At 48.8% G+C, this 19,537-nt stretch overlaps 1 protein-coding gene across 4 annotated transcripts in view; it reads left to right on the top strand.

The window, feature by feature from the left end:
• Positions 1–19,537, top strand: part of ehmt2 (euchromatic histone-lysine N-methyltransferase 2) — a 171,193-nt gene that overhangs the window by 115,958 nt on the left and 35,698 nt on the right. For 2 of the 4 annotated variants that reach the window (XM_068009357.1, XM_068009356.1), the window contains 6 exons: positions 1,339–1,565; positions 2,616–2,798; positions 7,443–7,525; positions 8,407–8,513; positions 12,574–12,696; positions 13,873–13,974. In XM_068009357.1, coding sequence (XP_067865458.1) covers positions 1,339–1,565; positions 2,616–2,798; positions 7,443–7,525; positions 8,407–8,513; positions 12,574–12,696; positions 13,873–13,974 — 825 coding nt within the window. The remainder of the gene's footprint in view (positions 1–1,338; positions 1,566–2,615; positions 2,799–7,442; positions 7,526–8,406; positions 8,514–12,573; positions 12,697–13,872; positions 13,975–19,537) is intronic. The other 2 variants (XM_068009359.1, XM_068009358.1) reach the window with 2 other exon arrangements.

Raw genomic sequence — 19,537 nt, 5'->3', positions numbered from 1 at the left:
AAGGACTCCATTCCATTCTCTTTCTCCAACGCATCTGCTCTGATGATGCAACCTTCCACAAAAGCACTTCTGACGTGCCTTCCTTTTTCCTCAATCGAGGATTCCCCCACACTGTGGTTGACAGGGCCCTCAACCATGTCTGACCCATTTCCCGCACTTCTGCCCTCAGTCCTTCCTCTCCCCTCACTTTCCACCCCACCAGCCTCCACATCCAAAGGATTATCCTCAGCCATTTCCGCCATCTCCAGCGTGATGCCACTACCAATTGCATCTTCCCCTCCCTTCCCCTGTCAGCATTCCAAAGGGATTGTCCCTCCGTGACACCCTGGTCCACTCCTCCATTACCCCCAACACCTCGTCTCCTTCCCACGGCACCTTCCCATGCAATCGCAGGAGGTGTAATACCTGCACTTTTACCTCCTCTCTCCTCACTATCCAAGGCCCCAAACACACCTTTCAGGTGAAGCAACGATTTACTTGTACTTCTTTCAATTTAGTACACTGTATTCACTGCTCACAATGTGGTCTCCTCTACACTGGGGAGACCAAATGCAGATTGGGTGACCGCTTTGCATAACACCTCCTCTCAGTCCGAAAGCATGACCCTGAGCTTCTGGTCACTTGCCATTTCAACATCCCCCCCGCCCACCACACCAACATTTCTGTCTTTGACCTGCTGCAGTGTTCCAGTGAACATCAATGCAGGCTCGAGGAACAGCACCTGATCTTTCGATTAGGCACTCCACAGCCTCACGGACTCAACCTTTAGTTCAACAATTTCAGAGCATGACTGGCCTTTTTTTTTTAGATTTTTCTATTTTTTTTTACTGTATATTTTTTGACCATGTGCCTGCTTTTCATATAGTCAGAGCTGCTCATTATTCTGCTACTAACACTCTCTCTGGACTAATGCTTTGTCTTTGAAAACATGCATTAACACGCTCTTTGCCTTTGTACCAGGACAGCTTTGTTATTTAATCACCCTCTGCCCTATCACACACCTTCCCCTTTGTTCTCTCACCCACCCCCCTGCCCTTCACTTGCTTAAAACCTAATTCTTTTCTAACCTTTGCCAGTTCTGATGAAAGGTCACAGACCTGAAACATTAACTCTGCTTCTCTCTCCACAGATGCTGCCACACCTGCTGAGTATTTCCAGCACTTTCTGTTTTTAAATCAGTCTTGGTTGTGTTGAATGGCAGAGTGGAGCCATTCCAGTAATAATGAACCAGTTGTGCAATGCATCATTAGGATTTATTTGTCTGCACCACTCAGTTTATCTGCATCTTCCATTCTGCTCGATCTGGCCCATGTGTGACTTGTTTCGGTTTGTTTGCAGGGATCATTCCTGGAGTGTCACCCAGACTTCAGGATCACTCACCGTTTTCACAAGAGCTGTGTCTCGCAGCTCAACGGGATGATCTTCTGCCCGCACTGTGGGGAGGATGCCTCCGAGGCCCAGGAGATCACCGTGGCCAAAGCAGATACATCTACCATGGTGCCGGCACCAGCCCCGCCCAGTCAGGAGCACCTGATGAATGGAAGAGCGGACACCACACACGCCAGGTTAGCAGGAGTGGGCTTACTGGAACAGGGCTTGGGTTCATCAGTAAGTGTAAAGATGGGCGTCGTAACGCCCACACACCCTGAAATCGAGCCCCGCCCACAGACCCTGATTCCGAGCCCCGCCCACAGACCCTGATGCCGAGCTCCGCCCACACTCCCTGATGCCGAGCCACGCCCACACTCCCTGATGCCGAGCCCCGCCCACACTCCCTGATGCCGAGCCCCGCCCACACTCCCTGATGCCGAGCCCCGCCCACACTCCCCGACCCCCGAGCCCCGCCCACACTCCCCGACCTCGAGCCCCGCCCACACACCCCGAAGTCGAGCCCCGCCCACACACCTGACGTCACGCCCCTCCCTGATGTCGGCCCCGCCCACCCACCCTGACGCCGAGCCCCGCGATTTCTGGGGCACCGAACTGTGTCCGAACATGCAGTAAATTCCTTTCACCCATCACCCTTGGTGACCTGCACTGACCTCCAGGCTGGCAATATATTAATTTGAAAATTCTCTCATCCTTGTTTTCAAGTCCCTCCATGACCTCACCGCCTGCCTATCTCTAATCTCCTCCAGCCTTGCGAGATATCTGCAGTCCTTTGATTCTGTCCTCTTGCCCGTCCCCGATTTTAAACACTCCACCATTGGTGGCCATTCCTTCAGCTGCCGACCTCCAGAATTCCCTTTAAACTTTTCCCCGCCTCTCTACCTCTCTCTTCTTTTAAGAAGCTCCTTAAAACCTACCTTTTGGACTAATCTATTGATCACCTGATATCTCCTTGTGTGTTCCAGTGTGAAATTGATAACACTCCTGTGAAGAAGCTTGGGGCGTTTTACTGTGTTAAAGCCACTATATAAATGCAAGGTGTTGTTGATGGATTAACGGATGAGATATGATTGGAATTGCAGTAAGTGGTTCAGTGACCAGTTTTACTGTATCAGGAGTAAAGGACTGTTGCTTTTTTGAAGCCAGGCTCTGCCAGGCCCTCACTCTAGACTGCCTGAAGTTGCTGTCTTTACACTCAAAGCCCTTCCATACCTTTTTCCCCAAAGCGCCCGAATGAGCGGGAACGGAGAAGCAAAGAAATCGAGCCTGGAGCCCCCGGTAGACAGCATCGATAGTTCAGGCCCGTCCATCGTTCTGCCCTCTGGCAAGGTTCTGTCGGCTGTTGGACTTCCACCAGGACCTGGCAGAGAGGCTCTGGAGAAGGGGCTGGTTTTCCAGCAAACTGAAAGGTGAGTGGGTCCCATGTAAGCTCTGGTCAGGGAGTTTGCCTCCTCCTCCCCTCCCCAAGAGGGACCTTGTCCAGTGTGAGCTCTGATTGGGGAATTTACGCCTGAGAAGGTGTGGAGTGGGTGGAAGGGTAGTGGGGGGTGTGTGTGTGTGTGTGAGCTCTCGACAGTTATCTACAGTGAAGTGTTGGTAAATCTTTCCTGCAGAACTGTTTTCTTGAGGCATCTTGCCAAAGACACGGTTTTGTATTTCTTTGCTCCAGTGGTTAGCAGGCTTAAAGAAAAACTCTTCCATCTCTTATTCCTGGGCATCAAATCCCTGCGGAGATATGTGACGTGTGCACTGACCCCGCCGCAACTGTCAGTACTACACCTGCCAGTGCTGTAGCTGAGCTGCCAGTACTACACCTGCCAGTGCTGTAGCTGAGCTGCCAGTACTACACCTACCAGTGCTGTAGCTGAGCTCCCAGTACTACACCTACCATTGCTGTACCTGAGCTCCCAGTACTACACCTGCCAGTAGTACACCTGCCAGTGCTGTGGCTGAGCTGCCAGGACTACACCTGCCAGTGCTGTAGCTGAGCTGCCAGTACTACACCTGCCAGTGCTGTAGCTGAGCTGCCAGTACTACACCTGCCAGTGCTGTACCTGAGCTGCCAGTACTACACCTGCCAGTGCTGTGGCAGAGCTGCCAGTACTACACCTGCCAGTGCTGTACCTGAGCTGCCAGTGCTGTGGCTGAGCTGCCAGTACTACACCTGCCAGTGCTGTAGCTGAGCTTCCAGTGCGACACCGACCAGTGCTGCACCTGAGCTTCCAGTGCGACACCTACCAGTGCTGCACCTGAGCTTCCAGTGCTACACCTACCAGTGCTGTACCTGAACATCCAGTGTTACACCTACCAGTGCTGCACCTGAGCTTCCAGTGCTATACCTACCAGTGCTGTACCTGAACTTCCAGTGCTACACCTACCAGTGCTGTACCTGAGCTCCCAGTACTACACCTGCCAGTAGTACACCTGCCAGTGCTGTGGCTGAGCTGCCAGGACTACACCTGCCAGTGCTGTAGCTGAGCTGCCAGTACTACACCTGCCAGTGCTGTAGCTGAGCTGCCAGTACTACACCTGCCAGTGCTGTACCTGAGCTGCCAGTACTACACCTGCCAGTGCTGTGGCAGAGCTGCCAGTACTACACCTGCCAGTGCTGTACCTGAGCTGCCAGTGCTGTGGCTGAGCTGCCAGTACTACACCTGCCAGTGCTGTAGCTGAGCTTCCAGTGCGACACCGACCAGTGCTGCACCTGAGCTTCCAGTGCGACACCTACCAGTGCTGCACCTGAGCTTCCAGTGCTACACCTACCAGTGCTGTACCTGAACATCCAGTGTTACACCTACCAGTGCTGCACCTGAGCTTCCAGTGCTATACCTACCAGTGCTGTACCTGAACTTCCAGTGCTACACCTACCAGTGCTGTACCTGAACTTCCAGTGTGACACCTACCAGTGCTGTACCTGAGCTTCCAGTGCTACACCTACCAGTGCTGAACCTGAACTTCCAGTGCTACACCTACCAGTGCTGTACCTGAGCTTCCAGTGCTACACCTACCAGTGCTGTACCTGAACTTCCAGTGCTACACCTACCAGTGCTGTACCTGAGCTTCCAGTGCTACACCTACCAGTGCTCTACCTGAGCTTCCAATGCGACACCTACCAGTGCTGTACCTGAGCTTCCAGTGCTACACCTACCAGTGCTGTACCTGAGCTTCCAGTGCTACACCTACCAGTGCTGCAGCTGAACTTCCAGTGCGACACCTACCAGTGCTGTACCTGAGCTTCCAGTGCGACACCTACCAGTGCTGTACCTGAGCTTCCAGTGCTACACCTACCAGTGCTGTACCTGAGCTTCCAGTGCTACACCTACCAGTGCTCTACCTGAACTTCCAGTGCGACACCTACCAGTGCTGTACCTGAGCTTGCAGTGCTACACCTACCAGTGCTGTACCTGAACTTCCAGTGCTACACCTACCAGTGCTACACCTACCAGTGCTGTACCTGAGCTTCCAGTGCGACACCTACCAGTGCTGTACCTGAGCTTCCAGTGCTACACCTACCAGTGCTGTACCTGAGCTTCCAGTGCTACACCTACCAGTGCTCTACCTGAACTTCCAGTGCGACACCTACCAGTGCTGTACCTGAGCTTGCAGTGCTACACCTACCAGTGCTGTACCTGAACTTCCAGTGCTACACCTACCAGTGCTACACCTACCAGTGCTGTACCTGAACTTCCAGTGCTACACCTACCAGTGCTGTAAAGAGCTTCCAGTGCTACACCTACCAGTGCTACACCAACCAGTGCTCTACCTGAACTACCAGTGCGACACCTACCAGTGCTGTACCTGAGCTTCCAGTGCTACACCTACCAGTGCTGTACCTGAGCTTCCAGTGCTACACCTACCAATGGTGTACCTGAGCTTCCAGTGCTACACCTACCAGTGCTCTACCTGAACTTCCAGTGCGACACCTACCAGTGCTACACCTACCAGTGCTGTACCTGAGCTTCCAGTGCTACACCTACCAGTGCTCTACCTGAACCTCCAGTGCGACACCTACCAGTGCTGTACCTGAGCTTCCAGTGCTACACCTACCAATGGTGTACCTGAACCTCCAGTGCGACAACTACCAGTGCTGTACCTGAGCTTCCAGTGCGACACCTACCAGTGCTGTACCTGAGCGTCCAGTGCTACACCTACCAGTGCTGTACCAGAGCTTCCAGTGCTACACCTACCAGTGCTGTACCTGAACTTCCAGTGCTACACCTACCAATGCTGTACCTGAGCTTCCAGTGCTACACCTACCAATGGTGTACCTGAACTTCCAGTGCTACACCTACCAGTGCTGTACCTGAACTTCCAGTGCTACACCTACCAGTGCTGTACCTGAGCTTTCAGTGCTGCACCTACCAGTGCTGTACCTGAACTTCCAGTGCTACACCTACTAGTGCTGTACCTGAGCTTTCAGTGCTACACCTGCCAGTGCTGTACCTGAGCTTCCAGTGCTACACCTACCAATGCTCTACCTGAACTTCCAGTGCTACACCTACCAATGCTCTACCTGAACTTCCAGTGCGACAACTACCAGTGCTGTACCTGAACTTCCAGTGCTACACCTACCAGTGCTGTACCTGAGCTTCCAGTGCTACACCTACCAATGGTGTACCTGAACCTCCAGTGCGACAACTACCAGTGCTGTACCTGAGCTTCCAGTGCTACACCTACCAGTGGTGTACCTGAACTTCCAGTGCGACAACTACCAGTGCTGTACCTGAACTTCCAGTGCTACACCTACCAGTGCTGTACCTGAGCTTTCAGTGCTACACCTACCAACGGTGTACCTGAGCTTTCCGTGCTGCACCTACCAGTGCTGTACCTGAACTTCCAGTGCTACACCTACCAGTGCTGTACCTGAGCTTTCAGTGCGACACCTACCAGTGCTGTACCTGAGCTTTCAGTGCAACACCTACCAGTGCTGTACCTGAGCTTTCAGTGCTACACCTGCCAGTGCTGTACCCGAGCTTTCAGTGCTACACCTACCAGTGCTGTACCCGAGCTTTCAGTGCGACACCTACCAGTGCTGTACCTGAGCTTTCAGTGCGACACCTACCAGTGCTGTACCTGAACTTCCTGTGCGACACCTACCAGTGCTGTACCTGAACTTGCAGTGCGACACCTACCAGTGCTGCAGCTGAACTTCCAGTGCTACACCTACCAATGGTGTACCTGAACTTCCAGTGCTACACCTACCGGTGCTGTACCTGAACTTCCAGTGCTACACCTACCGGTGCTGTACCTGAGCATCCAGTGCTACACCTGCCAGTGCTGCAGCTGAACTTCCAGTGCTACACCTGCCAGTGCTGTAGCTGAGCTGCCAGTACTTTAGCTGAGCTGCCAGTGCTTTAGCTGAGCTTGTGCTGCTGCATCTACCAGTGCTGTACCTGAGCTGCTAGTGTACCATTCGGCCCATTTGCTCCATGCTGGTGTTTCTGCTCTATACGAGCCTGCTCCCACCCCCTCTTCCTCTCACCCCATTACTGTATCCTTCTATTTATCTCTCCTTCATGTGTTTATCCAGCTTCCCCTTAAATGCCTCTGTTCTATTCACTTAAACCACTCCCTGTGGTAGCCAGTCCCACATTCTCACCCCTCTCTGGGTAAGGATGTTTCTCCTGAATTCCCTTTTCGATTTATACGGGATTTACAGTCCCTAGTTTTGGCTTCAAGTGGACGCCTCTTGTCTATGTCTGTCCTATCGAATCCTTTCATAATCTTAAAGACCGTGAATTGGACACTTCCTCGTCCTTCTGTGTTGTACGGAATAATGTGGCTGTGCATGGGTGAGCAGCTGTTAGAGGCAGACTACGCTGGTAGCTCTCCCTCCAACTCGCCTGATGTTACATTCACCTGCTGGTCCCGATCAATCTGCATCCATAGCACAAAGAGTCGACCACACAAGCTAAATACTCCCAATGAAGATTGAAAATCTTATCTGAAACTGTCGAGGCGATGACGTCGCTGTTTTCTGCTGCGTGTTGTCGGCATTGTTTGCGCTGTTGAGTTTTATCTGGGGCATTCAATCTCCTCCTCTCCCCTCGCAGGCGGAAGAAACTGCGATTTCACCCTCGCCAGCTGTACCTCTGGGCCAAGCAGGGTGAACTGCAGAAAGTGCTGCTGATGCTGCGTAAGTTTGTCCCCCTTGTTCTTCGCAGGCCTGTCGTGATGTGGGAAACTTCTCTGAGATTGAAATCCTGTATCTGTCGGGTGGGCGGGAGTGGGCGAGGTGGAGTGTGGTGGTAAAGTTACCAGAAGCATCCCGCCAGATACCACAGAAGCGGAGAATGATACAGCATGGCCCGAGGCCATTGGGCCCATCACGCCTGTGCTAGCTCCTTTTTTTTTCAATTCTTTCATGGGATTTGGGTGTCACTGGCAAAGCAAGCATTTGTTGCCCATCCCCAACTGCGCTTGACAACTGAGTGGCTTCTCGTCCATTTCAGAGGGCAGTTAAGAGTCAACCACATCGCTGTGGGTCTGGACTCACATGTAGGCCAGACCAGGTAAGGATGGCAGATTTCCTTCCCTAAAGGAGAATTAGGTCTTTATGACAATCGATGATAGTTTCATGGTACCATTACTGAGACTAGCTTTCAATTCCGTGCTGGGATTTGAGCCCGCATCCCCCAGGGCATTAGCCTGGGCCTCTGAATGAGGAGTTCAGTGGCATTACCACTCAGTCACCGTCTGCCCCTGGGCTGACCGGATGAAAGGCTCGGTCATCTTGGCTGTCGAAGGGCTCATTTCGAAGTCCTGTGGTGCATGGGCCTCAGCCTATGTAACTGAAGCCTATGCTGATGGACGTTCGGTGCTGTTTGCCCGATATAGGCCCAGGGATCAGCAGGGAGGGGCAGTGCCAGTGGTGGAGCCGGTGCCAACTAAACCGGCTGTCCAGCCAGGTCGGGGTGGTGGGGTGGGGGGTAAAACGTCACCTGGTGGTCAGGTGGCGAGCTTCAGGTTTGTTGCCAGCTTACTGCCCTGCCGGTTTTTTTTTTTTAATTCCTCCAGTCGATGACCACGATCCAAACTTCCAGACTGACCAGCAGAGCCGGCGCATGCCACTGCACGCAGCGGCACAGAAAGGCTACCTGGAGATTTGCCACATCCTGCTTCAGGTAAGAGTCCAGAGATGAGGGCGGGAGGCTGAGAGTCCTGCTTAACCTGGGCTTGGGAGTGTCGCCCTTCCCATCGTGAGCCCTCGGGTTGGAATATAACCAGGGCTGGTGAGATCAAACGCTCCACTCTCTCGGCTCTCAGAGGGCTCGCTGCTGCTTCCTGAGATGCACGGGGCTTAGCTGGTTTTATATGCACGATCTTAGAGCAAATATAGAACAAAGAACAGTGCAGCACAGGATCAGGCCATTCGGCCCTCCAAGCCTGCGCCGATCTTGATGCCTGCCGAAACTACCACCTTCTGCACTTCCGGGGCCCATATCCCTCTATTCCCTTCCTATTCATATATTTGTCAAGATGTCTCTTAAACGTCACTATCGTATCTGCTTCCACCACCTCCCCTGGCAGCAAGTTCCAGGCTCTCACCACCCTCTGTGTAAAAAAACTTGCTTCGCACATCCCCTCTAAACTTTGCCCCTCGTACCTTAACCCAATGACCCCTAGTAACTAATTGACTCTTCTACCCTGGGAAAAAGCTTCTGACTATCCACTCTGTCCATGCCGCTCATAACTTTGTAAACCTCTATCATGTCGCCCCTCCACCTCCGTCGTTCCAGTGAAAACAATCTGAGTTTTTCCAACCTCTCCTCATAGCTAATGCCCTCCAGACCAGGCAACATCCTGGTAAACCTCTTCTGTACCCTCTCCAAAGCCTCCACATCCTTCTGGTAGTGTGGAGACCAGATTTGCACACAATATTCTAAGTGTGGCCTAACTAAGGTTCCGTACAGCTGCAACATGACTTGCCAATTTTTATACTCTATGCCCCGACCGATGAAGGCAAGCATACTCATGCAATTGGCTTCATCTGATGGAGCGATGAGTATAGCATATATCTGGTCCGTTTAGACCTGGGGAGTCTCTGCTTCCAGTCCTAGTCTTAGAGTCATGGACTCATTTACAGCACAGAAGGAGGTCGTTCGGCCCATTGAGTCCGTGCCGGCGCTCCACGGAGCTATGCTGTCAGTCCCACTGCCCGGCTCGAACCCCATCGCCCTGCAAGTCTGTTTTTCTCAGGTGGCCCTCTTGAAGTCATTGATCGTCTCCCTGAGTTTATTTGGGAGGGGTCGGAGCGGGGCGGGGGATGTGGTGTCCACTTGTAATAGCTGTCCACCTACCCCCTGCTGGAGGGACGCAGGCGTGGATGTCCGACAAGGTTACGATGGGGCTCAGCTGTGACGTTGTTACAATGCCGTCAAGATTGGCTGCTGAAGGGGTGGATGGTGACTCACTGCCTCCAGTGAGTGAGGCCTTTCCCCTCTACCCAGTGTCACTGTGTGTGTGAATATACACAACACCTGAGTCAAATGGACAGGGAAGCACCCAGGTTCAGAGTCTGTTCTGTACTGCGTTCAGTCTGCTCAAAGGCAGAGTTCGGACTGTTAGCAGGAAGATTTCCTTCAGCACAGTGATCACCGTGGGATCAGGAGGAGGCCATTCTGCCCTTCGAGACTGCCCCTCCATTCAGTGAGCACATGTCTGATCTGTATCCTGACTCCATCCACCCACCTATTCCGTCATAACCTTGTCTAGCAAAACAATCTCAGATTTAAAATGATTAATTGAGCTCGCATCTACTGCTTTCGTGTGAGAGAGACATCCTGCCTTCCATCACCCTTTGTGTCCTGTCCTGAATGGCCTGATGCTGATTTTTAAGGTTATTGTCCCCTCAAGAACATAGGAAATAGGAGCAGGAGTAAACCATTCGGCCCCTCAAGCCTGCTCTGCCATTCGATACAATCATGGCTGATCTTCTGCCTCAACTCCACTGACCTGCCATATCCCTTAATTCCCTGAGAGACCAAAAACCTGTCTCTCCCAACCTTAAATACATTCAGTGACGGAGCATCCACTGGCCTCTGCGGTCAAGAATTCCAAAGATTCACAACCCTCTGAGTGAAGTAATTACTCCTCCTCTCAGTCCTAAATGATCGACCCCTTATCCTGAGACTGTGCCCCCGTGTTTCAGATTCCCTGAACCAGCGGAAACAACCTCAGTGTCCACCCTATCCAGCCCCTTCAGAACCTTGAATGTTTCAACGAGATCACCTCTCATTCTTCTGAACTGCAGAGAGTATAGGCCCAATTTACTCAGCCTCTCATCATAGGACAACCCCCCAGCACCCCCCCATCCCAGGAACCAATCTAGTGAACCTTCGCTGTCCCACCTCCAATGCAAGTATATCCTTCCTTAAATATGAAAACCAAAACTGCACATAGTATTCCAGGTGTGGTCTCACCTAAATCCTGACTACTTTACTCTTGTACTCCAATCCCCTTGCAACAAAGGCCAACATGCCATTTGCCTTTCGAATTGCTTTCTGTACCTGCATGCTAACTTTCTGTGTTCTTGATACAAGTACACTCATGTCCCTCTGACCGTCAGCATTTAAAAGATGTTCTGCTTTTCTACTCTTACAACCAAAGTGAACAACCTCACACTTCCCCACATTTATACTCCATCTGCCACCTTGTTGCACACTCACTTAATCTGTCTATATCTCTGCAGCCACTCTGTGTTCTCCCCACTGCTTGCAAGCCCACTTAGCTTTGTATCATCAGTAAACTTAGATACGCTACTCTCTGTCTCTTGGTCTTAATTTAATTCATTAATATAGATTATATGTAGCTGAGGTCCCAGCACCAATCCTTGGGCACTCCACTAGTTACAGCCTGCCAACTTGAAAATGCCCCGTTTATCCCTACTCTCTGCTTCCTGTCTGTTAACTATATTACCCCCAACTGCATGAGCCCTTATCTCGCCTATCAACTTTTTGTGTGGCACCTTATCGAATGCCTTTTGGAAATCCAGGTATACTACATATATTGGTTCCCCTTTATCAGTTACATCCTAAAAAAACTCTTAATAAACTTCTCAAACACGGTTTCCCCTTTGTAAAACCATATTGACTGTGTCTGATCATACTATGATTTTCGAAGTGCGTTGTTAAGCCTTCCTTAATAATAATATCCAGCATTTTCCCAAATACTGATGTTAGGCTAATTGGTCTGTAGTTCCCTGCTTTCTCTCTCCCTCCTTTCTTGAAAAGCTGTGTAACATTTGCCAACTTCCAATCGGTTCCGTTCCCAAATCTGAGGAATTTTGGAAAATCATAGCCGGTGCATCCGCTATCTCTGCAGCTGTCTCTTTTAGAACCCTAGGATGTAGGCTATCCGGTCCTGGAGATTTGTCAGATTTTAGTCCCTTAAGTTTCTCCAAAACTTTTCCTCACTCTTATCAGCACCTTGGTTAGCTCTTACTTCTGCTATGTGATTTGTGTCTTCTACTGTGGAGACAGACACAAAATATTTGTTGAATATCTGTACCATTTCCTCATTCCCCATGATAATTCCTCCTTGTCCTGGACTCCCCCAACAGCAGATGTAGTTTCTCTCGATCTACCTGGTCAGTTCCTATCAAAATCTGAAAAGCCTCAATTCAGCACTTAAATATCACCTTTATGGGGTTTGTGGATACTCGATCCTCCGATGCATTTAAGAGGCAGTTGAGTGCTGTGATTGCTGGGGGGGGGAGTGCGGGATGGGGGCTGCTGTACAGTTTTCTAGATGAACCAAATTTACTACGACAGCAGCTTACAATTCGTATAGCATCTTTCATGGAGCAAAGCACCGGAGCGTTAGCAGCAGACATTTGACACCGAGCTGCATCAGGAGATATTAGGACAGGTGACCAAAAGCTGGGTCAAAGAGGTAGGAGCATTTTGAAGGGGAGGAGGAAGGAGGCTGCGAGGTACGGGGGAGGGAATTGCAGAGCTTGGGGTTCAGACGGCTAAAGGCACGGCCACCAATGGTGGAGAGATTCAAATCAGGGATGCGCTTATTTGCGACGTAGCCAATCAGAGCTGGGCTGGTGGACCGGTCACTCCAGTGATCCTCAAGCATCTCCCAGTTCACACAATAAACGGTTCGTGTATAATAGTCCCCTTGAAACAGATATATTCAAGGCTGGAATATTTAATGTCGGCTTCTCCTTCCTGTCAGGCTGGTGCGACAGTTGACGTGTGCGACAAGCTCCAGAGGACTCCACTGATGGAAGCCATCATGAACAACCATTACAGCATTGCCAAGTTACTGGTCAAACACGGGGCATGTGTTTTCCACAAGGTGACTGTCCGCTGAGAGCAGTGGTTTGGCGGTGGGAGGAGACGTTTCCAAGCGCTTGGCAGACTCATTTGTTTTGGTGCATTGGGGCCTTATCAAATAGGGTTGAAAGTGTTGGTCCAGTTGACGTCCAGTTACAGCTTGATTCCCCCCCTACCCTCTGCCACCTCCCCACTAATGTTGTAGAATTATAGAATGGTACAGCAGGGCAGAGGTCATTATTCCAAATCCCACAATCTCCCGTCTAATTTGTTAATCTGCTGCTTTGTGAGGCCGTTGGTGAAACAGCAGTGTTATATGTCGGTTGTCATTCGTGGTTCCATGGGGCAAGGGGTTCCATGCATCAGTGATAAATTATCCTACTGTACAGGTCATGGAATAGAAGAGATTAGAATCGTAGAATGGTTACAGCACAGAAGGAGGCCATTCAGCCCATTGTGTCCGTGCTGGCTCTCTGCAAGAGCAGCTCAGCCAGTCCCACCCCCCTGCAAATACTTTGCATTCAGGAGCTTATCCAGTTCCCTTTTGAAAGCCTCGATTGAAGCTGCCTCCACCACACTCCCAGGCAGTGCATTCCAGATCCTAACCACTCGCTGCGGGAAAGGTTTTTCCTCATGTCACCTTTTGCCATTCACCTTAAATCAGTGCCCTCTGGTTCTCGACCCTACCGCCAATCGGAACAGTTTCTCTCTCTCTACTCTGTCCAGACTGCTCATGGTTTTGAATACCTCTATCAGAACTTCGTAAAGGAGAACAGCTCCAGCTTCTCCAATCTATCCATGTAACTGCAGTCCCTCATCCCAGGAACTATTCTTGTGAATCTTTTCTGCACCCTCTCTAAAGTCTTCACATCCTTCCCAAGGTGTAGCGTGCAGAATTGGACACAATACTCCAGTCATTCTTCAAACACAAGCCAAGTGTCTAGAGTGGGTGTTCTGAGCTATTGAAAACCAGGATGTTTCTGTGCCAAAACAGGTTGAAGGGACAGTGGAGAATCTCACGCCTCATTGAGCTGGCAGAGCCCTCGAGTACGGTTTCCCCCTCTGCGGAAGGCCGTGTAGAACCAGATTAACCTGTGTGTGGGATCTTACTATGCCCCCGGTTGGCTGCTGGGTTTTTCCTGCTGTAAAGCTCTCTGCGATGTCCGTAAAGTGAGATCTGCTGCTGTTTGCCTCTTAGGAATTAGATGCTTCCTCATGTCTGCATCACGCTGCTAAGAATGGGAGTGTCCAAATGGTGCAGTTCTTGCTGGCTACTGGACAAGTGGACTTGAACACGCAGGTGAGAGGATATCTCAAAACATTGGGGCATGGGTCAGGGCGTAAGTGTTGTAGTCAAATCCAGCACCTCCCACGACCTCTCCCACCTAGGATGACAAAGGCAGCAGATATATGGGAACACCACCTCCTGCAAGTTCTCCTCCAAGCCACACACCGTCTTGACTTGGAACTATATCACCGTTCATCGAATCATAAGAAGTTTATGGCACAGAAAAAGGCCACTTGGCCTGTTGTGTCTGCGCTGGCCAAAAAACAAGCCACCCACCTAATCCCACCTTCCAGCATTTGGTCCATAGTCATGCAGATTACGGCACTTGAGGTGCATATCCCGACTCCTTTTAAATGAAAGTAAAATACTGCAGATGCTGGAAATCTGAAATAAAAACAAGAAATGCTGGAAATACTCAGCAGGTCTGACAGCATCTGTGGAAAGAGAAGCAGAGTTAACGTTTCAGGTCAGTGAGTTCTGATGAAGGGTCACTGACCTGAAACGTTAACTCTGCTTCTCTTTCCACAGATGCTGTCAGACCTGCTGAGTATTTCCAGCATTTCTCCTTTTAAATGAGTTGAGGGTTTCTGCCTCTACTATCCTTGCAGGCAGTGAGTTCCAGACCTCCAACACCCTCTGGGTGAAACAATTTTCATCTCCCCTCTAATCCTTCTACCAATCACTTTAAATCTATGCCCCCAGCCACTGACCTCTCTGCTAAGGCAAATAGACCCTTCACCTCCCTCTATCCAGGCCCCTCATAATTTTGTACATTTCAATCAGATCTCCCCTCAGCCTTCTCTGTTCCAAAGAGATCAACCCCAGCCTATCCAATCTTTCCTCATAGCTGCATTTTTCCAGTCCTGGCAACATCCTCGTAAATCTCCTCTGTACTCTCTCTAGTGCAATTACATCCTTTCTGTAATGAGGTGACCAGAACTGCACACAGTACTCAAGTTGTGGCCTAACCAATGATGTAGCATAACCTCCCTGCTCTAATCACAATCACAGAATTGTTACAGTGCAGAAGGAGGCCATTCAGCCCATCTTGTCCTCACTGGCTCTCTGAAAGAGCAATTCACTCAGTTCCGTTCCCCCACCTTCTCCCCATAGCCCTGCACATTCTTCCATTTCATATAACAGTATAATTCCCTTTTGAATACTAACTAAGGAAAGAGTAGGGCTCATAAAAGACAGAAAAGATAACCTATGTGTAGGGGCGGAAAATGTTGGTATTGTTCTTAATGAATACTTTGCGTCTGTCTTCACAAAAGAGGGGAACGATGCAGATATTGTAGTTAAGGAAGAGGGGTGTGAAGTATTGGACGTGATAAACATAGAGAGAGAGGAAGTATTAATAGGATTAGAATCCTTGGAAGTTGATAAAGCACCAGGGCCGAATGAAATGCACCCTAGGCTGTTTAAAGAAGCAAGAGAGGAAATAGCGGAAGGTCTGACCATCATTTTCCAGTCCTCACTGGATACAGGTGTGGTGCCGGAGGATTGCAGGACTGCTAACTTTGTACCTCTGTTTAAAAAGGGAGTGAGGGATAGACCGAATAATTACAGGCCAGTCAGTCTAACCTCAGTAGTGGGCAAATTATTGGAATCAATTCTGAGAGGCAGGATAAACTGTCACTTAGAAGGGCACAGATTAATCAAGGATAGTCAGCATGGATTTGTTAAGGGAAGATCCACTTTTGCTCAATCACTCCTCAGTTTAGTAAAATTGGCCTTGCTCCAATTGAGAACTCTAACTCCTGTTCTATCACTGTCCTTTTCCATAATTATATTAAAACTGACTGAATTATAATCACTACCACCAAAATGCTCTCCCACAGCCACTCCTTCCACCTGCCCATCTTCAGTTCCTAAAACTAAGTCTAAAAATACACTCTCTCTTGTTGAACTTGCTACATACTGGGCAAAAAAGCTCTCCTAAATGCACCTCAAGAATTCTGCTCCCTCAATCCCTTTCACACTAAAACTATCACGGTTAATATTGGGGTAGTTAAAATCCTCTATTATTACTGCCCTATTGTTCTTGCACTTCTCAGAGATTTGTCTACATATCTGCTCTTCTATCTCCCTCTGACTGTTTGGGGGTCCATAGTACACTCCCAGCAGTGTGATTGCCCCTTTTTTGTTCCTTAGCTCAATCCATATGGCCTCATTTGATGAACCTTCCAATCTATCATCCATCCTCACAGCTGTAATAGTTTCCTTGACCAAAATTGCCACTCCCCCTCCTTTCTTATTCCCCTCCCTATCGCATCTGAAAACCCTGTAACCAGGAATGTTGAGCTGCCATTCCTGTCCCTCCTTAAGCCATGTTTCTGTAATAGATATGATCTCATACTGCCACGTGTCTATCTGTGCCCTCAGCTCATCTGTTTTATTTGCTATACTCCTTGCATTGAAATAGATACCCTTGAGCACTCTCTTTTTTATTTTCTAACCTTTGTTTCCTCTGTCTACCAGACTCATCCATTAATTTTCTGCCTTCCATTTTCATTTCTGATTTTGTCCCAACTGAGTCTACCCTCAGGTCTCCGTCCTGCTGCCAAACTAGTTTAAACCCTCCAGAACAGAACTAACAAAACGTCCTGCAAGTAACTCAGTCCCAACCTGTTCAGGTGCAACCCGTCCTTCACTGTCGCTGGGTCAAAATCCTGGAACTCCCTTCCTAACAGCACTGTGGGTGTGCCTACACCCCAAGGACTGTGGTGGTTCATGAAGGCAGCTCACCACCACCTTCTCAAGGGCAATTAGGGATGGGCAATAAATGCTGGCCTGGCCAGCAACGCTCACATCTCATGTATTTTTGTAAATGGAGGATTAAGTAATGTGTGCGCGGACACACACATCCTGAGTGTAGACAGAATCGGTTCTGTTTTTATTTATTTATTTAGAGATACAGCACTGAAACAGGCCCTTCAGCCCACCGAGTCTGTGCCGACCAACAACCACCCATTTATACTAACCCTGCAGCAATCCCATATTCCCTACCACCTACCTACACTAGGGGCAATTTTTAATGGCCAATTAACCTATCAACCCACAAGTCTTTGGCATGTGGGAGGAAACCGGAGCACCCGGCGGAAACCCACGCAGTCACAGGGAGAACTTGCAAACTCCGCACAGGCAGTACCCAGAATTGAACCCGGATCCCTGGAGCTATGAGGCTGCGGTGCTAACCACTGCGCCGCCCTCGAGACTGTGTCACCTGGTTCTAGACTCACCATTTGTGGGACCTTCTCAAAAACCTTCTGAAAATCCAAATACACCACATCCACTGGTTCTCTTTTATCTATGCTACAAGTAACATCCTCAAAAAATAAAAAAATGATTTCCCTTTCACAAATCCTTTCTGTCTCTGCCCAATCATATCATTATTTTCCAAGTGTCCAATTATCTCATTCCTTATAATAGATTCTAACATTTTCCCTACTACTGACGTCAAACGAACAGGTCTGTAGTTCTCCGTTTTCTCTCTCGCTCCCGTCTTAAATAGTGGGGTTACATTTGCTACTTTCCAGTCTGTAGGAACCCTTCCAGAATCTATAGAACTTTGAAATCCACTATCTCTGTAGCCACCTCCTTCAATACTCTGGGATGTAGCTCATCTGGTCCAGGGATTTATCAACTTTCAATCCAATTAATTTTTTGAGTACTACCTCCTTATTGATACTAATTTCTTTCAGTTCCTCATTTTTACAAGTCCCTTGGTTCCCTAGTATTTCTGGGAGATTTTCTGTATCTTCCTCAGTGAAGACAGACACAAAGTAATTGTTTAGTTTCTCCACCATTTCCCCATTCTCCACCACAAATTCTCCATTCTCCACCTGTAATGGACCCACATTTGTCCTTGCTAACCTTTTCCATGTCATATACCAAAAGAAGCTTTTACAGTCTACCTTTATGTTTCTCATTAGCTTACATTCATATTCTCTTTTCCCTTTCTTTATCAGTTTCTTGATCCTCCTTTGCTGGATTCTAACTTGCTCCCAATCCTCGAGCTTACCACTTTTTCTGGTGACCTTATTGATCTAATGCAATCTTTAACTTCTTTTGTTAGCCATGGTTGATTAACCTTTCCTGTTGTGTTTTTGTCTCTTAGAGGAATGTATATTTGTTGTAGACCATGTAATACTTCTTTAAATACTAGCCATTGCCTGACTACTGTCAAAGCTTTTAATGTATTTTCCCAATCTACCATAGCCAACTTGCCCCTCATACCTTCATAGTTCCTTTGTTCAGATTTAAGACCCTAGTTTCAGAATGAACTACATCTCTTTTAAACTTAATGTAAGATTCTATCATATTGTGGTCACTATTTCCTAATGGTTCTTTTACAGCAAGGATATTAATTAGTCCTTTCTCATTACATAATACTAAATCTAAAATAGCCTGATCCCTATTTGGTTCCGCAACATACTGCTCCAGAAACCCATCTTGTACACACTCCAGAAATTCATCCTCCACAGCATTAGTGCTAATTAGGTTTACCCAGTCGATATGTAAATTGAAGTCACCCATTATTACTGCAATGTCCATTCTACATGCTACTCTAATTTCCTGATTTATACCGTGCCCAACATTACTACTACAGTTTGAATGCCTATAAACAACTCCCACCAATGTTTGCTGTCCCTTGGTGTTTCGTAGCTCCATCCAAACTGGTCCTACATCTTGCTTCTTCGATCTAAGATCCTTTCTCACTCACTTACCCATCTCGTCCCTTATTAACAGCGCTGCTGCACCTCCTTTTTCCCCTCCGCCTTTCCTAAATGGCGAATATCCTTGAATATTGAGTTCCAAGTCCTGGTCACCCTGTAATCACATCTCTGTTAAGGCAATTTAATCATACACACTTACTTCTTTTTGTTCCTTCGAATCATCTATCTTGTTGTGAATGCTGCATGTATTCAGATAGAGTGCCCTTAACTTTGTTTTAACATTATTCCTCATTCTGCTGCTGTTTGATGTTTGCCTTCATTTCGTCTGCCTTCTAATTTTGCCAAATACTTTTCTACTTCCTGTTACCAGTTGTGTTGCCCTCCAATCTGAGCTCCCTCCCAGGTTCCCAACCTCGGGCCAAGCTAGTTTAAACCCTCCCCAACAGCACTAGCAAATCTCCCTGCGAGGATGTTAGTCCCAGTCCTGCTAAGGTGCAACCCGTCCATCTTGTACAGGTCCCACCTGCCCCAGAACAGGTCCCAGTGCCTCAGAAATCTGATGCCCTCCCTCCTGCCCCAATTCTCCAGATCATTAGTTTATCATTAGCTTCGCAAGGTAGCTCAGGAAGACGTGTGCATAGGATACGCAAGGATGAGTGTAGCTGGCAATTTTCCAGTAGTCAAGTGAGGAGTCACTCTGTAATTACAAAGAAAGTGATGTAGCTCTTGCTTTCATGACTTCTTCACAGCTGTAGCTGTACGTATCACTTCTTTAAAGGGTCGCGTAAACCTTTTGACTTCTCCATTAGCTCTTGGCCAATGGGGTGTAATTTTCCTATGAGTGAATCCTAGGTGGTTTGTGAATTTACTGAACTCATCAGTGTTGAATTGGGGTC

Source organism: Heterodontus francisci, chromosome 29, assembly GCF_036365525.1.
Source record: "Heterodontus francisci isolate sHetFra1 chromosome 29, sHetFra1.hap1, whole genome shotgun sequence".
Lineage (NCBI taxonomy): Eukaryota > Metazoa > Chordata > Chondrichthyes > Heterodontiformes > Heterodontidae > Heterodontus > Heterodontus francisci.
The sequence above is the reverse complement of the archived record's forward strand: the minus strand, read 5'-3'. Positions and strand labels throughout refer to the sequence as shown.